Source organism: Loxodonta africana, chromosome 7 (assembly GCF_030014295.1).
Source record: "Loxodonta africana isolate mLoxAfr1 chromosome 7, mLoxAfr1.hap2, whole genome shotgun sequence".
NCBI lineage: Eukaryota > Metazoa > Chordata > Mammalia > Proboscidea > Elephantidae > Loxodonta > Loxodonta africana.
Genome location: NC_087348.1, coordinates 8,259,789 through 8,282,141, shown reverse-complemented (window position 1 = coordinate 8,282,141; position 22,353 = coordinate 8,259,789). Strand labels below are relative to the sequence as shown.

The following is a 22,353-nucleotide window of genomic DNA, read 5'->3' as shown; positions in this document are numbered from 1 at the left end:
ATCTGAATGATAAATATGGCATATCTGCCTGGAAGGCCAGCTTAAGTCAAAGGCAAGTAATCGCAAGGCTTATTTTTACATTAAAACAGACATTACAGAGTAGAATATAAATTTTGCACCAAACCAAAAAGAAACCAAACTCTTTGCCATTGAGGTGATCCCGACTTTTAGTGACCCTATAGGACAGAGTTCATACAAAGGCATTCGACTGTGTGGGTCGTAACAAATTATGGATAACATTGCAAAGAACAGGAATTCCAGGACACTTAATCGTGCTCATGAGGAATCTTTACATAGATCAAGAGGCAGTCATTCGGACAGAACGAGGGGATACTGAGTGGTTTAAAGTCAGGAAAGGTGTGTGTCAGGTTGTATCCTTTCGCCACACCTATTCAATAGCTGTCAAAAAGAATAAAGCACATATTGATATTGAATAAGCCGGAGACATATAAGGCCAAAAAAGCAAGGTGCTGAGAAAATAATCCGAGAAGCTGGACTATTTGAAGAAGAATGGGGCATCAGGACAGGAGGAAGACTCATTAACAACCTGCGTTATGCAGATGACACAACCTTGCTTGCTGAAAGTGAAAAGGACTTGAAGCACTTAGCAATGAAGATCAAAGACCACAGCCTTCAGTGTAGATTACACCTCAACATAAAGAAAACAAAAATCCTCAGAACTGGACCAATGAGCAACATCATGATAAATGGAGAAAAGATTGAAGTTGTCAAGGATTTCATTTTACTTGGATCCACAATCAACACCCATAGAAGCAGCAGTCAAGAAATCAAATGACACATTGCATTGGGTAAATCTGCTGCAAAGGACATCTTTAAAGTGTTGAAAAGCAAAGCTGTCACCTTGAAGACTAAGGTGTGGCTGACCCAAGCCATGGTATTTTCAATCGCATCATATGCATGTAGAAGCTGGACAATGAATAAGGAAGACTGAAGAATTGATGGCTTTGAATTGTGGTGTTGGCAAAGAACATTGAATACACCACGGACCGCTGAAAGAACGAACAAATCTGCTTTGGAAGAAGTGCAACCAGAATGCTCCTTAGAAGCAAGGATGGCGAGACTGCATCTTACATACTTTGGACACGTTGTCAGAAGGGATCAGTCCTGGAGAAGGACATCATGCTTGGCAAAATACAGGGTCAGCGGAAAAGAGGAAGACCCTCAACAAGGTGGATTGACACAGTGGCTGCAACAATGAGCTCAAGCATAATAATGATTGTAAGGTTGGCACAGGACCCTTGTGTTGTGCATAGGGTCGCTATGAGTCGGAACTGACTTGACGGCACCTAGCAACAACAACAACAGGACAGAGTAGAACTGCCCCGTAGGATTTCCGAGGAGTGGCTGGTAGATATGAACTGCTGACCTTTTGGTTAACAGCCGTAGCTCTTAACCACTGTGCCACCAGGGCAAAAAAAAAAAAAAAAGTAGACTTCAAAAAAAATTTCTCAGGCCTTTCAGGCTAGCATTGCTTCTACTGTACTCCCTACCCTCCCCCCATCCCTCTATTGCTGACCAAGATGCTGGTTTATGTTCCTCCATTCTAAGTGGCACTTTGGTGGGAAAAGTTTGGGAGGTACTCTTTTATTGGGAAAGCAACACAAAACAAAAACCTGAAGTTGGGCCAGTTATACATTAGCGAATGGTGAGTAAAGGAAATCTTTGGAAAACGGGTCCTCTCTGAGGCTCTCATGCTACCTGTGCAGGCATGGTCGTGTCAGCTCTCTTACTACATGTTACACATATGGGCTTTGAGATCAGACACACCTGGTCTTGGGTCCTGGCTCTCCCATTTACTACCTTCATGGCTCGGAGTAAGTAACTTAAGCTTTCTGAGCTTTCCTTTCCTTAGCTGTAAAATGGAGATTATAACGCACACTTCACAAGGTGGTTGTGAGGAGTCTAAAAAATTATGCAGGGAAAGTGTTCTACACACGGTAATATCTTAGTGTTAATTACTAACATGTAGGCTAAATATCCTGAATATATAAAGAAAAAAAAAAAAAAAACAAAAAATATATATAAAGAGCTCTGAAAAATCAAGAAAATAAAAGTCAAAACCAATCGAAAAGTGGGAAAAAGGCAGGGACAGTTTACAGAAGAGGAAACACAAATAGCTTTTAAATACACGAAAGATGCCTCTTAATGAGTAAGAGAAATGAGAATCACAACCCTAATGTGATACCACTGTTCACCTACCAGGTTGACCAGGTTGGCAGAGATCAATTTGATAATACACTATGCAATGTTGATCAGAGTGTAAATTGTTACAACCTTTGTGGAGAGCAACTGGTAATGTCTATCAAAATTACAAATGCTTATACGTAACTGTTCCATTTCCAGGGATTCTAAACTATATAGTTGCATCTGCTAAGTGAATGACTAAGGATATTTTTTAGAGCATTGGTTTTGTTTATAAATGTTCAATAATAAGGGACTGGTTAAATAAAATATAAATACACACAGTAGAATACTACATAGCTGTCAAAAAGAATAAAGCACATATTGATATTGAATAAGCCGGAGACATATAAGGCCAAAAAAGCAAGGTGCCACACAGGGGGTACGGTGTGTTCCCATTGGTGTAGTTATAAATATATGCTCACATAGCAGAGACTATGTCTGGAATAGGTCACGCAATGACCTGAGGTCTTGCATAATCTAACCTGCCCCTTGGCACCTTGCCATGACCCCTCTGACTCAATTCTCCCCCTCACTTCCCTGCACCCACACTGGCTACTTTGCTGTTCCTGGATCACCCCAGGCACACTCCTGACTTAGGGTTTTGTACTGGCTGTTCCCTCTGGAAAGCTGTTCTCTGATTTCCACAAGGCTTACTTGTTCACCTTCTTCAAGCCTTTGCTCAGATCTCACCTTCCCAGTGAGGCCTATCCTGAGCAGTATTTAAAACTACAGCCCGCACCCCTTGACTCCCCACAATCCTTACCACCTTCTAACATTCTCTTTCTCAATATGCTTAGGTACTACGCTTATGTAAACCCTACAAAGGGTAGGGATCTTTGTTTGTTCACTGATATACACCAAGCATCTAACACCTAGTAGATGTTCAGTAAGTACTTGCTGAATAAGGAAATGAATGGAAAGATACATAAAAAAAGCCTGGTAAGAGCTGTGATCCCTAGGGAGGGCAACTGAGGCACTGGAGGCAGGGATGGAAAGGAGACTCACTTTTCAGTACAGTCCCTTGTGTATTTTGTACCATGTGCTTGTATTAACTGCTAAAGTTTTAATGAAAAAAAAATTTAGCTCTACCAACAGCATGTGAGAACTGGAAGTCCTGGAACTGGAAGAAGTAACAACCTGGATCCAACCTCTTCATTTGACACATGATGGCCCAGGTGCAGAGAAGTTAGGTAACTTGCCCAAAGTCACAGCCAGGATTTAAGCCTACATCTGCTCACTTCAGGGCCTTTTCTCTTAGCCTCTCGATGTGGGGCTCTAATCAGCCAATTCAATGACATGTGATAGGAATGCTAAGCTTCATTGTCCCATCTGACACGTTCCATCACAAGAAACTCCAGGGGATGACCCATCTCAGTTCTTTCGATACGTAAGATTTTGGCTGTATTGTGCATGGCTCGATATAAATGGGAACACTGGGCCGAGGGATTCTTTTACACGAACTTCAGTGTCTATACCAAGTCTGGAAGCACATGTTTCTGCAGCCTGCACCCTCAGGTGTAGAGACCCATATTTTTTCTTCCAAAGCAGTCAAGAGGTCCAGATGAGTGGCTGGGCGTCTGGGGCTCGGGGAGGGATGTGAGGGCGCTTGGACGGGTCAAGGGGTAATGGGAGTGTTCCCGGGAGCTACTAAATGCTGGCTGCTGAGCCTCCTGGCCTGGGCTGCCTGGGGGTGGGAGGCCCTCTGGGTCCGGACCAGGTGGCGGACCCGCCGGCGCTGCTGCAACCAGTAGAGCATCTCCACTTTGTCGCGCTTCATCTTGTCCAGGTAGCGCCGCCCCCTGAAGGTCACTGGCTCATCAAAGACTAACTCGATCTCCTCTAGGAGGGGAACCAAGGAGGCCTCCACTTGCCTGAGCTTCCTCTGCAGATGGCTGCGGATATGATTCTCCTCCAGCAGGCAACTCAGACCCACGTCAGACTTCTGGAAGAAGCGATTGGGGTTGGAGGCTTGCCGCTCAAACCACTCTAGTTTTGACAGCAGTATCTCCCGCAGCTGAATGGGCTGCAGGGCCCGCTCCCAGGCACTCATGAGTGCAGGCAGCTGCATCAGACGGGCGTTGGAGCTGTACTTGATGGCCATGTCCAGCCGGTCCTCGTGGGGGACCTCAAGCAAGAACCACAGCCGCTCCAGTTGCTTCTGCAGGCTCTGGATTTTGTGGCAGTCGCCGCCCAGGAGGTCAAGCCTCGCAGTTCCCAGGCCGTGTTGCAGCACTATGTTGCAATCCCACTCGCCCGGCACAAAGTCCCAGGGCTCTTCCTCTTCTAGTAAGGGGGGAGGGTGCTGAAGCTCCAGGGACTCCTTGACAGGGACCACCAACTCCATGAGACCCTCCTCCTCATACATATGGAAGATGACGTGGAGGAAATCCGTCTCCTGGGTGGTGAGGTACCTGAAGTAGTCCTCCTTGGACAGGTTGGTTTTCCACCAGTGCATCCATGAGGGCTTGGTGGACCGCCGGTCCCAACTTTTGTATGCGTGGAATGATGTGAGGGAGGACACCTTGTCAGCGTTGGAGAGTAGCCTGTTGGCTCCCCGGCTGTAAAGATTCGCCAGCTCAGGGTTGATGATGCGATGGTGTTTTTCTTGACGGAGAAAGGCTGAGGACAGGAAGGCTGACCAGTCTTTATCTGCTGCAGGCTCAACCAGGGGCCCCTGGTCAAAATGGAGGTGGTTAGTAGAGACACGGCTCATCAACTCCTTGTAGACCTCTCGGGTGCTACTGCCAACAAAGTGGTCATGATCCATCTCTTCAACAAGTCTGGGGTCCAGTTCGCCGGCCAAGTGGTTGTACAGGAGTCCAACCCCCTCGACGTGGAAGGAGTCCACAAAATTTCTGTCAGAGATTCGCACGGCAGCTGCCTCAACCACTAGCTGATTTCTTAGTTTCAGAGTCACGGTCACAGGCTGTGGGTGGAGTGGAGGGGCTTTGGGGGGTTGGCGGTCTTGCTGGCTGCAGGCTTCTTCCTCCTCCAAGGCCTTCAACATCCTCTGCAGCTTCCTCAGGCGGTGCCCTGCGGCCGGTCGGCGGGTCAGGGCTCCCAGGAGCGGGGGCAGGTCTGAGTCCAGCGGTAGGTGGCGAGGCCACTCCAATTTGAGCTTCTTCAGCATCTGTTTCAGATCCTCAGCTACAGTGTCCCCTGCCAGCTCTGGCTTGCTCTCTGCAACCAGGACCAGTGGCGTTAAGGTGCGAGGGGGTAGTGGGAGAAGGCCCAACTCATCTGCCAGCTTCCAGCCCTCACGCAGAGAGGGCATAGACCGGCCTCTCCGGAGCTGGGGGTAGATGGGCGACTGGGCGGAGGGAGCAGCCTGGCCGGAGGGAGTCACTATGTAGCTGGGTTGTGGCTCAATCTGTGAGGAAATTAAACCCCTGTCTTTCTTTTTTGGCGTGGAGGGCGGCCAGAGAGTCTTTCTCTTCAACTGGGGGATGGCCTTCAATTCCTTCAGAGGGTCCACTCCGGGTTCGCCGAGAAACTCTGAAGGGCGGCTGAGGTGGACGAGGTAGTTCAGGTTGAGGCTGGAGCAGGGCACATGGGCGAAGCCAGTGCTGTGAGGCCACGGGATCGGGCAGAGCTTCAAAGCCTCCCTGGGGCTGAGGCGGCTCAGCTCCTTCACGCCGCCGCGGGCTCGATCTACCCTCAGCAGGGCCTGAAAGTCGGCGAGCAGGCAACGGTAGACGTCGGGGCTGGTGAGAAAGAGCGTGCAGTCCCTGGCGAGGCTGGCGGCCAGGCGGGTGAGGGTGGCTGGCTCGGTAAAGACGCCCGTGGGGGCCGACAGGGTCACCAGCAGGTGCAGATAGCGTAAGAAGAGCTGCTCGCTGCTTAGCAGCACGTGGGCCTGAAGCCGCTCCCGCAGCTTCTGGTTGTTCTGGCGGCTCAGACCAGGTTCGGCGGGAGGCTCCTGCCAGCTGCACTTCAGCTCGTCCAGGATGACCTGGGTGAGGCGGAGCCGGCTCTCGGGAGACACCCGCGCCGTCAACCCGCTGCGGGCCAGCCGCTCGGCTACCTCGCTGCACAGCGACGCCACCGACAGCTGTGTGGGCGGCAGGGCCTGCAGCGTCCGGACCTTTTGCGTCTCTGCGGGCGTCGCCCTGCGGGGGAAGAGCGACAGTGGCTGCAGCAACCGGTGGTAAAACCGCTGGAGCTCGGACTCCACCTTCCGGGGCTCCATCTTGGCAGCCGCGGGGCTCACAGTCCCTGCGCGAAGAAGCTAAGCCGTTACTAAGGCAACCAGGGACCGGGCGGCCCGAGTGCGCCTGCGCAGCCCGCGCGCGTCGCCCGGTAGACGTCGGGGGCAAGGCCTTGCGTGCGCACGCACTTGGGGGCGGGGCGAAGGGTGGCTTCTGCTCTTCTGGGCACCCGCGTCGCTGCTCCAGGGCGCGCCTCAGTCCTGTGGCCGGTGACAAGGTCCGGGATGGCGTCGGCTTCGGGAGACAACGGGACCGCCTGCACGGTAAGAGTCGAGGCGTCCCATGGGAGCCTCGCGGAGCAGGGAGCCTCGGCCTCTGGGGTGATCGTTAACTAGCCTGGGACCCGGGGTGATCTTGGGGTGCGAGAGTAGCAGGGCCCCTGGTGTGAGTGCCCGGGCTTGGGACTACGGTCCTGGAATGATCATGAGTGATCATGAAGAGGGCGCTTGAAGAGGGGTCAAGTGGGGCGTGACCCCCAGGCCTTTGGGGGTGGTCATAGGGGAGGTGGTGGAACAGGGTCAGGCAACCTCGGTCCCCAGCTCTCATCGGCCCGTCCCTCCTGGCCCTGCAGCTGGAGTTCGCCGTGCAAATGACCTGTCAGAGCTGTGTGGATGCGGTTCGCAAGTCACTGCAAGGGGTGGAAGGTAAGAGACAAAGTGTTCTTTGGACGGCCGTCCCGAGGCTTCTGGGAGGGGCTAGGCAAATTTCTTCTGCCACCCGACTCCTATTTTACAGATAAAGCAGAAACTGAGACTCAAAGAGAGGAAGGAATATTCTCAGAGCCACACAGCTACCCAGAGGCAGAGCCTAGAGTCCAGCTCTCAGCCCTGTACTTGCTGAATGATGGATGAGCTGACTACAACTGCCTGTCCTGGTGGCTTGAACCTCAGATATTCTGGAGCCCTAGGAGCCAGGCTGAACACAGCCCCTCCTACAGAGGGACTTCCCTGGAAAACAGTTCTAGCTTGGGAAACAGTAGTAGCTTGACAAAGGAAACAGCAGCCCTGGCCCTGTACCATTTTATGCCGCTCCAGGTTCCTGAAAGTCCGCTGGTCTGGAGGTGACCTGGCACAATTGGAGAGGCCTGAGATGGCAGAGCCACCAGCACTGGGAATAGGCTTCCTTTGATTCTGCTCAATGTTCGTGCAGTCACTCAGCAGGTACCCAGCCCTGCTTGTGGACCCGGCCTTCGAGGCTTTAGGGAGATGGTTCCCAGGCGTATCAGGCACAGCCCTTGCCCTCCAGTAAAGATGAGCACACAAGCATTGCCTCTGACATTCACAGAAAGCTTCAGAGAAGAGCAGCGTGGGGAGGGAAGGAAATAAGGTAGGGCTGTGAAGTTGGGACAGTGATGACACTGAACTCTATGGGACAGCAGTGTGTCATAGTGGTCAGAGGTATGAGCTCTGGAGCCAGACTGTTTGGGTTCATATCCCCTCTTTGCCACTTCTTACCACTGTGTCCTATGCAAGTTACTTTTTGTGCCCCTGTTTCTTCAACTTTTTTTTTTTAATTTTCAATTTTTATTGCGCATTAAGTGAAAGTTTACAAATCAAGACAGTCTCTCATACAAAAACTTATATACACATTGTTATATACTCCTAGTTGCTGTCCCTGCAATGAGACAGCACACTCCTTTCCTCCACTCTCTATTTTCGTGTCCATTCGGCCAGCTTCTGACCCCCTCTGCCCTCTCATCTCTTCTCCACACGGGAACTGCCCACATCCTCTCATGTGTCTACTTGATCCAAGAAGCTCACTCTTCACCAGTGTCTTTTTCTATCCCATAGTCCAGTCTAATCCCTGTCTGAAGAGTTGGCTTTGGGAATGGTTCCTGTCTTGAGCTAACAGAAGGTCTGGGGGCCATGAACTACGGGGTCCTTCTAGTCTCAGTCAGACCATTAAGCCTGGTCTTTTTATGAGAATTTGAGGTCTGCATCCCACTGCTCTCCTGCTCCCTCAGGGGCTCTCTGTTGTGTTCCTTGTCAGGGCAGTCTTCAGTTATAGCTGGGCACCATCTAGTTCTTCTGGTCTCAGGCTGATGTAGTCTCTGGTTTATGTGGCCCTTTTTGTCTCTTGGACTCCTAATTACCTTGTGTCTTTGGTGTTCTTCATTCTCTTTCTTCAACTTTTAAACGGAGATGATAATAGAACCTATCCTGGAGGACTTTGTGAAGAGGAAATTAGTGAAGACATGTAAAGCGCTTTACAAAAGTCTCTGGCATGTGACAGCCCAAAAAATCTCAGGTGTTAGGAGAGCAAGGGTGTCTTAGTTATCTAGTGCCACTATTACAGACATACTGAAAGTGGGTGGCTTTAACAAACTGAAATTTATATTCTCACAGTCTAGGATGCTAGAAGCCCGAATTCGGGATGCTGACTCTAGGCAAAGGCTTTCTCTGTCGGGAAAGATACTTTGTCTTTTCTGCTTGTTTCTTGGTTCCTTGGAGATTGCCATGTGGCTTGGTATGAATTTTCCCCAATCTCTGCTTCCTTAATACACCCGACACTAATCCTGTCACATTAACATAACAAAGGCATCCCATTCCCAAATGGGATTATAACCACAGACATGAGGTTAGGATTTACAACGCATATTTTGGGGGACATTATTCAGTCTATAATAAAGGGTTTACAGGGGGTGATCTGGTTGGTGGGAGGTATAGGAGACAGACCTCGAGGTGGAGTTTGCTTAGAGTCTGTATTTAGGGTTTTGGATTTAGAGTCTGATGGAGATCAAGCCACTCTACGGATGCGTGGTGTGTTCTGACCAGAGCTTTCCCAGGATGTAAGGCCCTACACTTCCTGTGAAACTTTCTTGCTAAGAGAGCTGACAGCTAGACTTTCTGTCAAACGCAGGGCAATTTTCAGCCCTCAGCAGGCTTCTCAGGTACCAGATAACAACTACATGACCGTGCGTTATCTATATGATTGTACAGTAACTATATGACTGTGCGTTATCTGGTCCAGAACAGCTTGGCTTTCTCATGGGCTGGGCAGGGAAGTGTAGTTTCTCAGAATGCATAGGGAGTGAGCGCAGCCCTATCTGAGAGGCCGGAGGCCTTGGGGAAATGGGCTCTGATCTTCTTCCAGGAGTAAGTGGGAGGAGCCCCGGCCCAAGGCTCACCTTCTGGAGTTTCCTTTGGTTCCTACTCAGGCACACTCGGGGTTCACCAGATGCTGCTTGGCTGGGGAGCCTGCCTTCTTGGTCAGACTCAGGTGAAGCGCTCTGGAGGTCCATAGTTGCAAGGAGCTTCTACCCCTCCTACTTTGGGAGCAGAGAATTAGCTCATCTCTCCCCAAACCAAACAAGAACTTCTTTTGTGGGCTCCCTGCTACCTCTGTTGGCCCCCCCAATAGATTTCTCACATGAAAGCCAAACTGATTTGTTAAACTATACATCAGATAGTGTCACTCCAGGAGGACAGAGGAGGGGGTCCCAGCCCAGCCCGTGGGCTGTGTCTCAGGGTAGGCAGAGTGTTTGGGTTAAGGGCTTGGATTCCGGTTCCATAACTTACTATAGTGTGACTTTGAGCAAGTCTCTTAAATCTCTCTGTGCCTCAGTTTCCTCTTCTACAAAACAGGGATACTACTACTCAACTCACAGGGTTCATCTGAGTTTCAAATGAATGAATATAGGTGCCGTAGGCTGGGTTCTCTAGAAAAGCAAAACCAGTGAAGCATATATGTGTGTGTGTATATATATGTATATGTGTGTACTCATCTCAAGGAAATGCCTCACATGGTTGTGGAGGCTGGCAAGTTCCAAACCCGTGGGTCCGGTGGCAGTCTGGAGGCTTCTCCTTACTTACGTGGTTGCAGGGGCTGATGAACCCAAATTGGCGGGTCAGACAACAGGCTGCTGGCTCGCAGGGCTGTGGAACCTGGCAAATCAGGTCTGGTGATAGGCTGCTGGCTCACAGGGCTACAGAAGCTGGCGAATCCCAGAATTGGCAGGTCAGGTGGCAGGCTGCTGGCTCAGGTCCCAAGAACCTGATGATAACAAGGCAGATGTAGGATCCAGAGTGTGAAAGAGCTTTGCCGGAGCATCCATATATATTGCATATAGGCCATACCCTCAAAGAAACTCCCCTTAGTTAGCAAGGTGGTGACTTGGGTAAGGCTGTGACTTGAGTCATGCCCTTTAGTAAGGGAGTGATTCAAGATAAACCCCACACTAATCTTGCCTCATCAACATATAAAGGTTTAGAATTTACAATACATAATTACATGATATCACAAAATGGAGGACAATTGCACCAAATCACAAAATGGAGAACAATTACATCAAATCACAAAATGGAGGACAACTACACAATACTGGGAATCATGGCCTAACCTAGTTGACACATAAAATTAACCATTCCATAGGTAAAGCACTTATAAGAGGGCTTGGCCCACAGTGTGTGTGTTCCATGCACATTACCTCCTGTTGATGATAATAGTCCCTCCCCTTTTTTTGATAACAGCTTTATTGTGATATAATTCATATATCATGCAATTCACCCATTTAAATATGCAATTCAGTGGTTTGAGTATATTCAAAGAATTGTGCAACCACTACCACAGTTACTTTTAGAAAATTTTCATCACCTCAAAAAGAAACTCCGTATCCTTAAGCTGTCACCTCCCGCCTTAGCCAACCACTAATCAATCTACTTTCTGACTCTATAGATTTGCCTATTCTGGACATTTCATATAAATGGACTCTACAGCATAAAGTCTTTTGTATCTGGCTTCTTTCACTTAACATAATGTTTTCCAGGCTCATTCATGTCGTAGCAAGCATCAGAACTTCATTTCTATTTATGGAGGAAATAATATTCCATTGTATGCCCTGGTGGCACAAACCGTTAAGTGCTCAGGAGAAATACCTGGCGATCTGCTTTCGTAAAGATTACAGCCTAGAAAACCCTATGGGGCAGTCCTACTCTGTCCCATGGTGTCACTGGATCGGAATTGACTGCATGACCCCCAACAACAACACAACGTGCATATACCACATTTTGTTTATCCATTCATCTTCCAATGGGCATTTGCATTGTTTCTGCCTTTTGGCTATTATGAATAATGCTGCTTCAAAAGTTATGAACACCACCAACAACCCCCCCCCCCAAAATGTGGGTGGTTATGTATGTACGTATGTATCCATATATGTGTATGGGTATATAGATGTGTGTACATATGTATGGAAACCCTGGTGGCGTAGTGGTTAAGTGCTATGCCTGCTAACCAAAAGGTTGGCAGTTAGAATCCAATTAGAATCCACCAGGTGCTCCTTGGAAACTCTATGGGGTCAGTTCTACTCTGTCCTATAAGGTTGCTGAGTCGGAATCGACTCGACAGCAACGGGTTTGCTTTGGTTTTTTTTGGACATATGTATACATATATAGATGTGTGTATATGCGGTCATGTGTGTACATGAACATATATTCATATGTATAATGAACCACAGAGGGGGCACAGTTACAGATACTTCTTAGACGTAACCAAACAACTTGTGAATTTGGCCATCTGGGTTTGAAGGCTTAGGGCCATAGTCTCATGGGACACTCAGTCCATTAATATAAGATAGTTCATAAAGTTTATGTTCTACATCCTAGTTTGGTGAGTAGTGTCTGGGGCCTTAAAAGCTTGTGAGCAGCCATCTAAGATACAACTATTGGTCTGTACTCGTCCAGAGCAAAAGAGAAAGAAGGAAACCAAAGACTCAGAGAAGAAACTAATCTACAGGACTAATAGTCTATATGAACCACGGCCTCATCTACTCTGAGAGCACAGGAACTAGATGGTACTTAGCTACCACGAACAGCTGTCCTGATCAGAGCCGCAGTAGATGAATCCTGATAGAATGGGAGAAGAATGTGGAACAGAGCTCAAATTTTTTTAAAGCCCAGCCTTATTGGACCGGTTGAACCTGGGGAATCCCCAAGACTATGGCCCTGCGATACCCTTTAAATCTTGAACCGAAACTGTCACGTGCCGTTACCTTTTAGCTAAATAACAGAGTGGCTTATAAAATAAAATAAAAAGTATGACCCTTGAATACTGTGCTTCTTTAAAAAAAAAAAAAATCTACATGAGACTGAATGGTCAATAATCATTCAAAGGAAAGATGAGAAGGTAAGGGTGCAGGGAAATGTGATTACTGGAAATGGAATAGCCAGAATCGAATTAATGAGAATGTTGATACATTGTGAAAAATGTAACCAATGCCACTGACTAATTTGTACAGAAATTGTTAACCGAGAACCTAATTTGCTGTGTAAACTCTCATCGAAAACACAATAAAATATTATTTAAAAAAAAAAGTTGTGAACGATGCCTGGCACGTGATAAGGACTCAAGCAGTCCAGGGAAGGAGATGGTGTTATCCCCACTTTATATGTAAAGAAAGACTCCAAGAGATTAAGCCGCTTACCCAAGGCTACCCAGTTAGAAGGCAAGCAAGTCAGCACCTGAGAGCCATTTCCTGCCTTGCCTCCTGCCATGGGAAGGTTGGTGGAGGTGGGGTGGGAACTTCTCTGCCCCCAGCACAGGGCTGCCTAGCCCCACCGCTGCCCTCTGGCTTCTCTCCTCCCAGGTGTCCAGGGCGTGGAGGTGCAGTTGGAGAACCAGATGGTCCTGGTACACACCACCCTGCCCAGCCCAAAAGTGCAGGCCCTCCTAGAGGGCACAGGGCGCCAGGCAGTACTCAAGGGCATGGGCAGTAGCCTATTACGTGAGTGACCACTATGGCTTTGGCTTCGGCCAGTTGCGGAGGGAGGTGGCCTGGATCTGGGGCCAGTCTGGCTGTAAGGACAAATCTTGGGCCCTGGGTTGGAGCGGCTTTCGGGAAGGTATGAAAGTACGTGGGATCTTTCCATGCTGTTCCCCAGGTGATGAAGGGGTGGGGCTGGGTGAGCAAGTGAGCCAGCCAGATGTCTGATACCTTGCAGAGAATCTGGGAGCAGCAGTTGCCATTCTGGGGGGTGCTGGCCCCGTGCAGGGTGTGGTGCGCTTCCTACAGCTGAGCCCAGAGCGCTGCCTCATCGAAGGGACCATTGACGGCCTGGAGCCTGGTCTGCATGGCCTCCATGTCCATCAGTATGGCGACCTGACCAGCAACTGTGCCAGGTAAGTGGTCTGGAATCTTCCTTGTAGCACCTAGACATATAACAGACAGAGTTGGGATTGAACCAAAATCTGATCCTGAAGCCCCTGCTCGTAACCACATTACTGTGTCAGAAATGGAAGGTGACTCCTAGACACAGGAAGGGGAGGGTGTCCATGTCATAGTGTGTGTTGTGCTATGACATCTGTGTCTTCCCTTAGACCAGAAGCTTCTTGAGGGTAGAAACCGTGTCCGATTCATCTCAGTGCCTCTGCCCAAAGCCTGGCACAGAGTGGACCTGTTAGTTGGATGGATGGGTGGATGAATGGATGAAAGAAACCTAGTTCAGGCCTTAAATAAGCTTAACTGGCCTGTGAGCTGCTGTTTCCCTGCCCATCTGGTACCTTCTCTTCTTAGCTGTGGGGACCACTTTAACCCTGATGGAACGTCTCATGGGGGCCCCCAGGATGCTGACCGGGTAAGTGTTGGCCTGGGCTGTGGTTGGGGCAGAGAGAACCAAGGGTCCCAGAGGCAGGGCAGGCAGCTCTTGGAGCCTTAGAGTGATTACTTTTTGGCCTTATCTTGTTCACCGTAGAAATATCTATTGACACTTTCTGTGATCTTGACCCAGGGGATACAACATGGCCCAGTGCCTGCCCTTCACGAGCTCATAGTCTAGTGGGGAGACCACGGAGAATCCTGGGGTGGCAGTGCAGGGAGATAACGGTTGCAGGAGCCTAAAGAGGCCCTGAGAGCTCAGAGCAAACCCCTGCCCCCACCGGAGGGCAGGGAAGTGGGAGAAAGCTTCCTGAGAAGGAAGGTACGGAAGTTGAAAGTTTTTGCTAAACTCTAAAGGCCATCCCTGAGGTTACAATCCCTGGTTCTGGAATTTCATTTTTCACTGAGAATCGGTGCTTTTTCAGTGAGCTTCTTTCTACCTCGGTCATTTTTGCCTTATCTGCGTACTTTTTGTTCTCTTACTCAGTGTTTTTATTTAAGTTTACTTTTTAGTCATTGTCTTAGTCACTTAGTGCTGCTATAACAGAAATACCATAAGTGGATGGCTTTAACAAAGAGAAGTTTATTCTCTCACAGTCCAGTAGGCTAGAAGTCTGAATTCAGGGCGCCAGCTCCAGGGGAAGGCTTTCTCTTTCTTTCAGCTCTGGAGGAAGGTCCTTGTCATCAGTCTTCCCTTGGTCTGGGAGCATCTCAGTGCAGGAACCTCAGGTCCAAAGGACACGCTCTGCTCCCAGCACTGCTTTCTTGGTGGTGTGAGGCCCCCCGTCTCTCTACTTCTCTCATTTATATCTCAAAGAGACTGGCTTAAGACACTATCTATTCTTGTAGATCTGATCAATGTAACTGCCACCAATCCATCTCATTTCATCATAGTGATAAGATTTACAGCACATAGGAAAATCCCATAAAATGGTGGACAATCACACAATACTGGGGTGGCGGGGCGGAGGGACTCATGGCCCAGCTAAGTTGACAGATATTTTGGGGGGATACAGTTCAATCCATGACAGTTATTTTATCTTTCTGGCTATTTTTATTTTATCATGGAAAGTCTCAAACATATTCCAAACTAGAGAACCTAGTGTCATAAAGCCCCATGCCTCCATCATCCTGCTTCACCAGTTACCAGCTCGGTGCTCAGTCCTGTTTCAGTTATACCCCTACCACTTCTCCACCATTATTTTGAAGCAAATCAAGACGTTGTTTCATGTAATTAAGTAGATTTACTTTTAAAAAGAAACTTGATGTTACCACAGGAAAAGGAAAACCAGTATATCCAGCCATAAGAGGAAGGTAATTGTAAAAATAAATCAATGAAGCCCTGGTGGTGCAGTGGTTAAGCACTCAGTTGCTAACCGGATGGTTGGTAGCTCAAACCTACCAGTCGCTCCATGGGAGAATGATGTGGCAGTTTGCTTCCGTAAAGACTACAGCCTTGGAAACCGTATGGGGCAGTTCTACTCTGCCCTAAAGGCCGCTATGAGTTGAAATTGACTCAAAAGCGATGGTTTTTTTTAAGTCCTCCACAAAGAGTCCTGGTGGCGCAACAGTTAATGCGTTGCTGCTAACTGACAGGTTGGTGGTATAAACGCACCTGCCAGGCGGAAAGGCCTGGCAATCTGCTTCTGTAGAGATTACAGCCTAGGAAACCCTATGGGGGCAGTTCTGCTCTGTCACATGGGGTCACTATGGGTCAGAATGGACTCCACAGCACCCAGTAACAGCAACGTCCTCCATAAGGTGGATTGACGCAATAATTGCAACAGTGCGCTCAAACATACCAACAATTCAACAACTGTGAGGGTGGCTCAGGGCTGGGCAATGTTTTGCTCTGTTATATATAAGGAGGTTGTCGGGAGTTGGCATGAGAGTTTCCACTATACAAAGCTTAAGACCATACCCTCCGCTCCAGTGGCGGACATTCATCCTGCACTCGGAGACAGCATCAGGGCAGGTTCTTCCCAATCCTGGGAACTGGTGTCTCCTCTTTACGTTCTCCCAGGTCTCAGAGTCAAAGCAAACCCAGCTTCAAGGCCTGTCTCCTACGCCTCCCCGCAACCAGGTTACCCCTGTAAGCCCTGTAATACCTCAGATTTATTGGGCTGCCACATGCCGGAGACTTTTCTAAAGTGCTTTGCATGACTTCACTAATTTCCTCTTCGCAGAGTCCTCCAGGATAGGTTCTATTGTCATCCCTGTCTAAAAGTTGAAGAAACAGAGGCACAAAAAGTAACTTGCATAGGGTACAGTGGTATGAAGTGGCAAAGAGAGGACATGAACCCAAACAGTCTGGCTCCAGAGCTCATACCTCTGACCGCTATGACACACTGCTGCCCCATAGAGTTCAGTGTCATCACTGTGCCAACTTCACAGCCCTATCTCATTTCCTTCCCTCCCCACGTTGCTCTTCCCTGAAGATTTCTGTGTATGTCGGAGGCAATGCTTGCGTGCTTATCTTTACTGGAGGGCAAGGGCTGTGCCTGATACGCCTGGGAACCATCTCCCTAAAGCCTCGAAGGCCTGGTCCACAAGCAGGGCTGGGTACCTGCTGAGTGACTGCACGAACATTGAGCAGAATCAAAGGAAGCCCATTCCCAGTTCTGGTGGCTCTGCCATTTCAGACCTCTCCAATTGTGCCAGGTCACCTCCAGACCAGCTTGTTTTTATTCTCTGTCTCGATGAAAGTTTGCCACAAAAACATTGTGTGTTTCGTAAGTCTTTCTCAGAGTTTTGATTCACATAACTGATTTTTTTGGGCTTTTGACAGCTGTCTGATATTTTTAACGGGCACATGTTGTTACTTGCCCTCTCTGGGATGTTGGGGAGGCATTTCCGTGGGGCCCAGCTGGCGGTGCCATGCTCATGCTGAGTGCATTTGTTATTTACTGCCAAAAATCAAACTGCTCCGACACGTAGTGGCTTAAGGCAACAAATGTTTATTACTTCGTGGTTACCTCTGTGGGTCTGTAGTTGGGGCCCAGCTTGGCTGGGGGTCTCTGGCTAAGGGTTTTCTCAGTCTCAAGGCTGCAGTCATGTCAGGGCTCCGTGGAGGGGAGTTTACGTCAAGCTCACTCACATGGCTGTTGGCTGGCCTTGGTCCTCGCTGGCTGTTGGCCAGAGACATGAGTTCTCTGTTGTGTGGGCCTTTCCCTAGGGCTTCCCTCAGAGCCCGGGAGTGAGAGCAGCTGTCCAGGACTGAGGTCACACTCTTTGTGTAACCTAGCCTTGGCAGTGACACTAAGTCCAGCCCACAGGCAAAGAGAGGGGATTACAAAGGGTGTGAATATGGGGAAAGGAGCACTGGTGGTTCAGTGGTTAAGCCCTCAGCTGCTAACTGAATGGTCAGCGATTAGGCACTTGGCTGCTAACTGAAAAGTCGGCAGTTCGAACCCACCAGTGACTCTGTGGGAGAAAGATGTGACGGTCTGCTTCCATAAAGATTACAGCCTTGGAAACCCTATGAGGCAGCTCTACTCTGTCCCTGTAGGGTCACTGTGAATCAATCGACTAGACAGCAATGGGTTTGGTTTTGGTTTGGAACATGGGGAGGAGGAGGTGTCAATCTTACAGACTATCTACCTCACTGAGCTCAAAAGATGCACGGGAATTAGGCAGATGAAGAGGTGAGAGCGGAATGGCAGCGCTGGCCAAGGAAGCTATGTGTAGAGCCCTCGAGGCCTGAAACAGCAAGAGTGAGAACTAGAAGCCCCGCGTCTTATGAAATGATGACATGGAGGTGTCTGACAGGCAGGAGGCCTCCCTTGTGACCTGTGCCTTCACCCTGGGCCCCTCTTGGGGCAGGGAGTCCACAGGGACTGGAGTCAGTCGCTGTACTGGTCCCAAGCCCTTGATGTAGACAGGGGAGGAACTGAGCAAGCAGGTGAGCGGACAAGGCTGCCATGTACTAGATTGCAGCTTCTGGGGTTCTGCCCAGGTGGGAATGAATTCAGTGTGGAAATTTCAGTCCAAACTTAGATGCCCCTTGCCTGTTGCCTAGGTGGTCTCGAACCTTCTTTTCCTCCTCTCCCCTTCCTCCCCCCACCCCAGGCTTCCCGTCAGACACTGAACTGGAGGAATTGCTCTGAAGCCTAGTGATTATGCCACGTCCTTACCTGAGACCTTCTGTGGCTCCCCAGTGCCTGAGGGCACAGGCGTCTCTGGGTGAGGAACCCTCCTCTGGCCCAGTCCACCGGCCTCTGTGCTGAGGGGAGGCCTGGAACGGCTGCTGCTTCTGACCCTGCTGCCAGGTCATCCTCCAAGCCACACTGCCAGGCTCCCTCAGCCCAGCCCTGGAAATGCCCGTCAAGCTTCTGTATCACTTCCCCATCTTGGTCTTTCTACCGTTGAAGCCTCCAACGCAAGGCATAACAAGACATGCCAGGTGCAAGCAGCAGATACCCCCTTGGAAGGCAAGATAAAAGTGTTGCTGGTACTTCCCGATACTTGTTGGCCCCAGCAGTGACCTGCTCTGTGGCTTAGCAGCAAGCTCGTGTGAACTGGCCACATTAACACAGGAGCTTGCATCTGTTCAAAGTGTCAGGTTGGGGACAATTTATTTCCAACAGCTGTGGGTCTCTGTGGCTCACCAGCAAGGTCCTATCACCAGAACAACATGCTAATTGCTGTACCTACCCCTTGTTTCATGGAAACTAGTCGCTTCCATGTCTGCTTCCCATCATGTTGCAAGGTCCTCGAGGGCAGTGACCATATATTTTGCCTCACCCCTTCTAGTGCCTTGTTGTCGTTACGTCATTGAGTCAATTCCAACTCATAGCAACCCTAGAGGACAGAGTAGAACTGCCCCACAGAGTTTCCTAAGCTGTAATCTTTATGGAGTAAGAAGCCCTGATGGCACAGTGGTTAAGCGCTTGGCTACTAACTGAAAGGTCAGTGGTTTGAACCCAACGGCTGCTCCACAGGAGAAAGATGTGGTAGTCTGCTCCCATAAAGATTATAGCCTTGGTACAATGGTCTCTACTCACCTGGAGCAACAGAGGAAGGAGAGTGAGGAACTGGAGGAGGGTATGGAATGTGTGCCTAATTGCCTCCATGAACAGTCTTCTTCCTTTGCCATGAGACCAGAAGAACTGGATGGTGCCTGGTTACCATTACTGAACACTTTAAGATTCCATAGAAGGATTGTCATGGATTGAATTGTGTCCTCCCAAAATTATGTGTTTTAACTTGGTTAGGCCGTGATTCCCAGTATTTTGTGGTCGCCTTCTATTTTGTGATTGTAATTTTATGTTGAGAGCATTAGGGTGGGATTGTAACACCACCCTTACTCAGATCCAGTGTAAAGGGAGTTTCCCTGGGGTGTGGCCTGCACCATCTTTTCTCTCTCAAGAGATAAAAGGAAAGGGAAGCTAGCAGAGAGTAGGGACCTCATACTACTAAGAAAGCAGCACCAGGAGCAGAGTGTGTCCATTGGGCCCAGGGTCCCTGTGCCTGAGAAGCTCCTCCACCATGAGAAGATTGAGGACAAGGACCTTCTTCCAGAGTCGACAGGGAGGAAGAAAGCTTTCTCCTGGAGCTGATGCCTTGAATTTGGACTTTTAGCCTACTTTACTGTGAGGAAATAAATTTCTCTTGGTTAAAGCCATCCACTTGTGGTATTTCCGTTATGGCAGCACTAAATGACTAGGATGACTAAGACAAGGATCCTGATCAAAAGGGGGAAAATATAGAACAGACTTTCTGGAGCCATGGAGGGTGGATGAACCCCTGAACCTATTGTCCTGAGATAATCTTTAAACCTTAAACCAAAAATATCCCCTGAAGTCATCTTAAAACTGAACAATAGTTTTGCTTAATTGGTAAAAAAAACTCTGCCTTGAACATTATGCTCTTTTAAGAACTGTCTATATGGGGACAAATTGATGACAACAATTCGAAAGATTAGATAGGACCTTCAGGGGGCAGTGAGTTTATGTTAATAAGGGAGGAACAACTCAGAAAAGGAGGGTGAGAAGGGTTGTACAACTGGAAAAATGGAATCCATGTCACTCAATTCTACATGTAGAAACTGTAAAATTGGTGTATGTTTTGCTGTGTATATTCTCAACAACAACAAAATAAAATTTAGGGAAAAAAAAAAGATTACAGCCTTGGAAACCGTATGGGGCAGTTCGACTCTGTCCTATAGGGTCGATATGAGGCAGAACTGACTTGATGACAATGGATTAATCTTTACAGGAGCAGACAGGAATAGATTGCCAGGTCTTTTCTCCCACAGAGCGGCTGGAGGGTTCGAACCACTGACTTTTCAGTTAGCAAGCGAGCACTTAACCATTGGGTTGCAAGGACTCCTTCCCCAGTGCCTAGCAGAGTGTTTTTACATAGGAGGTGCTCGGTAGATGGGAGATGACATTTTATATTGCCTTCAAGGGGAAGGTGGGCAGAGCCAGCTATGGGAGCAGGACAAACCCTTTGCCCCTTGTGTTTTCTCTGTGCCTCAAGGCTGGGAGTCCGGGAGATGATGTCGGCTGCATTGGATAGTCAGGGAAGCCAGCCTTACTGGCTGACCTCCAGGGCCTCACAGAGCCAACAGGAGGCTGGAGATGTGGCTTGGAAAGAAGCAGGAGCAGAAATCAGTTTTAGGCTGGGAAGAGGGCTGGACAGCAGCCTCATAAGAGGAATAGTCTGGTCCAATGAGGGGACTGTCAGGCGCTGTGTTCAGCTCCCTGTCATTCTCTCTGGAGAAGGTGTGTCCAGTTGTCTGCCTTGAGTCCTGGGCCACTCCTTGATCCCACCGGACTATGCCTTCAGGAGGATTGGTACTTTCTGGAAGGGGAGGAAGGGGAATCAGATACTGGGAAGCCAGGAGACAGCAGCTGTGCCCCGCCTGACCCTGCCCCACTGGGTCCCCTTCCAGCACCTTGGAGACCTGGGAAATGTGCATGCTGATGCTGAAGGCCGAGCTATCTTCAGGATGGAGGATGAGAAGCTGAAGGTAAGGTGGGGAAGGAGGTGGGAGCCCTTCCTACAGGCCCACCTGTCTGAGGCGTCACTTCCCCCTCAAAGGTGTGGGATGTGATTGGCCGCAGCCTGGTTATCGATGAGGGAGAGGATGACCTGGGTCGCGGTAGCCACCCCTTATCCAAGGTCACTGGAAACTCTGGCGAGAGGTGAGTCATGTGCCCCAGCGGGAGGCTGTGCTCTGCCTGTGTGCTTAGATTCCTGAGGGGCCCCAACAAGTCGCCCCTGACCTCGTGTTCTCTGGCAGGTTGGCTTGTGGCATCATCGCACGCTCTGCTGGCCTGTTCCAGAACCCCAAACAGATCTGCACCTGCGATGGCCTCACCATTTGGGAGGAGCGGGACCGGCCCATCTCTGGCCAGGGCCGAAAGCAGCCGGCCCAGCCCCCGGCCCAGCCCCCTGCCCACCTCTGAGCCCAGGCCTCAGCCTAATCCTGTCCCCTCTCAGCTTAGCAGCCTCCATGTCCAGAAGGAGCCGAGGGAGGCCTCGCTTGCCCAGCCATGGGAGAACTAGCGTGCAGGTGGGTAGGGGTTGCTGTAAATGTTCCCTTGGCAAATTAAAGCTTTTCATACGGGACTTTGTGTTTTGTCGCTGCCTCCCTGTCCCTTAATGGCCATCTCTGCCTCTGTGCACCACATCTCGGGCCACCGCTGGGCATTAGAGCCAAACAAACCTGATTGAAACGCACACACCCCCTGAGGGCCCCATCAGCCTCTCCATGAGGGGCTGCTGCAGTAACATCTGTGCCCTGACCCCCTCCTTGCTAGGGCAGATTGGAGCCAAATCAGATGCCTGACCCTTGATGGCCAATCAGTCCTTTCCCTGAGAAATTGGAGCAGATCTTCTTCCTGTGACTAGGCTGTCAGGCTCCTGGTGCTGCTGTAACTGAAATGCCACACGTGGGGGGCTTTAATAAACAAACCTCTTTTCCCATTGTTTTGGAGGCTAGAAGTCGGAATTCAGGGGAAGGCTTGCTCTCTGTGTGCTCTGGGGGAAGGTCTTGTCCCTTCTCAGTTTCTGCTTCTGGGCAAGCTTCACGTGACTTGGCATCTCTCTTCCCCCATCTCTGCTTCCTTGCTTCTGTGCCTAAATCTGTCCTTTTTATATCTTAAAAGTGGTTGGGTTTAAGACACACCCTACACTGATACGGCCTCATTGACATAAAAAAATTCTATTCCCAAATGGGATTATATCCACAGATAATAGGGGCTAGTTTTCCAACATATAATTTAGGCGGATACAATTCAATCCCTAACACGTGGGGACTGCAGGTGGCCCTCGCCTTGTCAAGTGCGTGGCAGAAAAAGCTGGTCTGCTGAGGAGGTGGAGTGAGACAGACACACAGGAAAA

General features: G+C 49.4%; 2 protein-coding genes across 4 annotated transcripts; one reads left to right on the top strand and one right to left on the bottom strand.

Moving 5' to 3' along the window:
• Positions 1-2,058: 2,058 nt before the first annotated feature.
• On the bottom strand, positions 2,059-6,453 carry CCDC87 (coiled-coil domain containing 87). Its single transcript, XM_003419408.3, has one exon. The coding sequence runs from the start codon at positions 6,392-6,394 to the stop codon at positions 3,821-3,823; it is 2,574 nt and encodes an 857-aa protein (XP_003419456.2). The 5' UTR covers positions 6,395-6,453; the 3' UTR covers positions 2,059-3,820.
• On the top strand, positions 5,294-21,579 carry CCS (copper chaperone for superoxide dismutase). 3 transcript variants are annotated; one of them, XM_003419557.4, is made up of 8 exons: positions 6,543-6,676; positions 6,985-7,057; positions 12,997-13,134; positions 13,352-13,529; positions 13,924-13,984; positions 20,900-20,977; positions 21,049-21,152; positions 21,251-21,579. In XM_003419557.4, exons 1-8 carry the CDS (start codon positions 6,638-6,640, stop codon positions 21,414-21,416), a joined length of 837 nt encoding a protein of 278 aa, XP_003419605.1. In that variant the 5' UTR covers positions 6,543-6,637; the 3' UTR covers positions 21,417-21,579. The 3 variants fall into 3 exon arrangements, with proteins under 3 accessions (XP_064143807.1, XP_003419605.1, XP_064143806.1); XM_064287736.1 differs by lacking the exon at positions 6,543-6,676 and adding an exon at positions 7,448-7,573; XM_064287737.1 differs by lacking the exons at positions 6,543-6,676; positions 6,985-7,057 and adding an exon at positions 5,294-5,411.
• Positions 21,580-22,353: the final 774 nt, after the last annotated feature.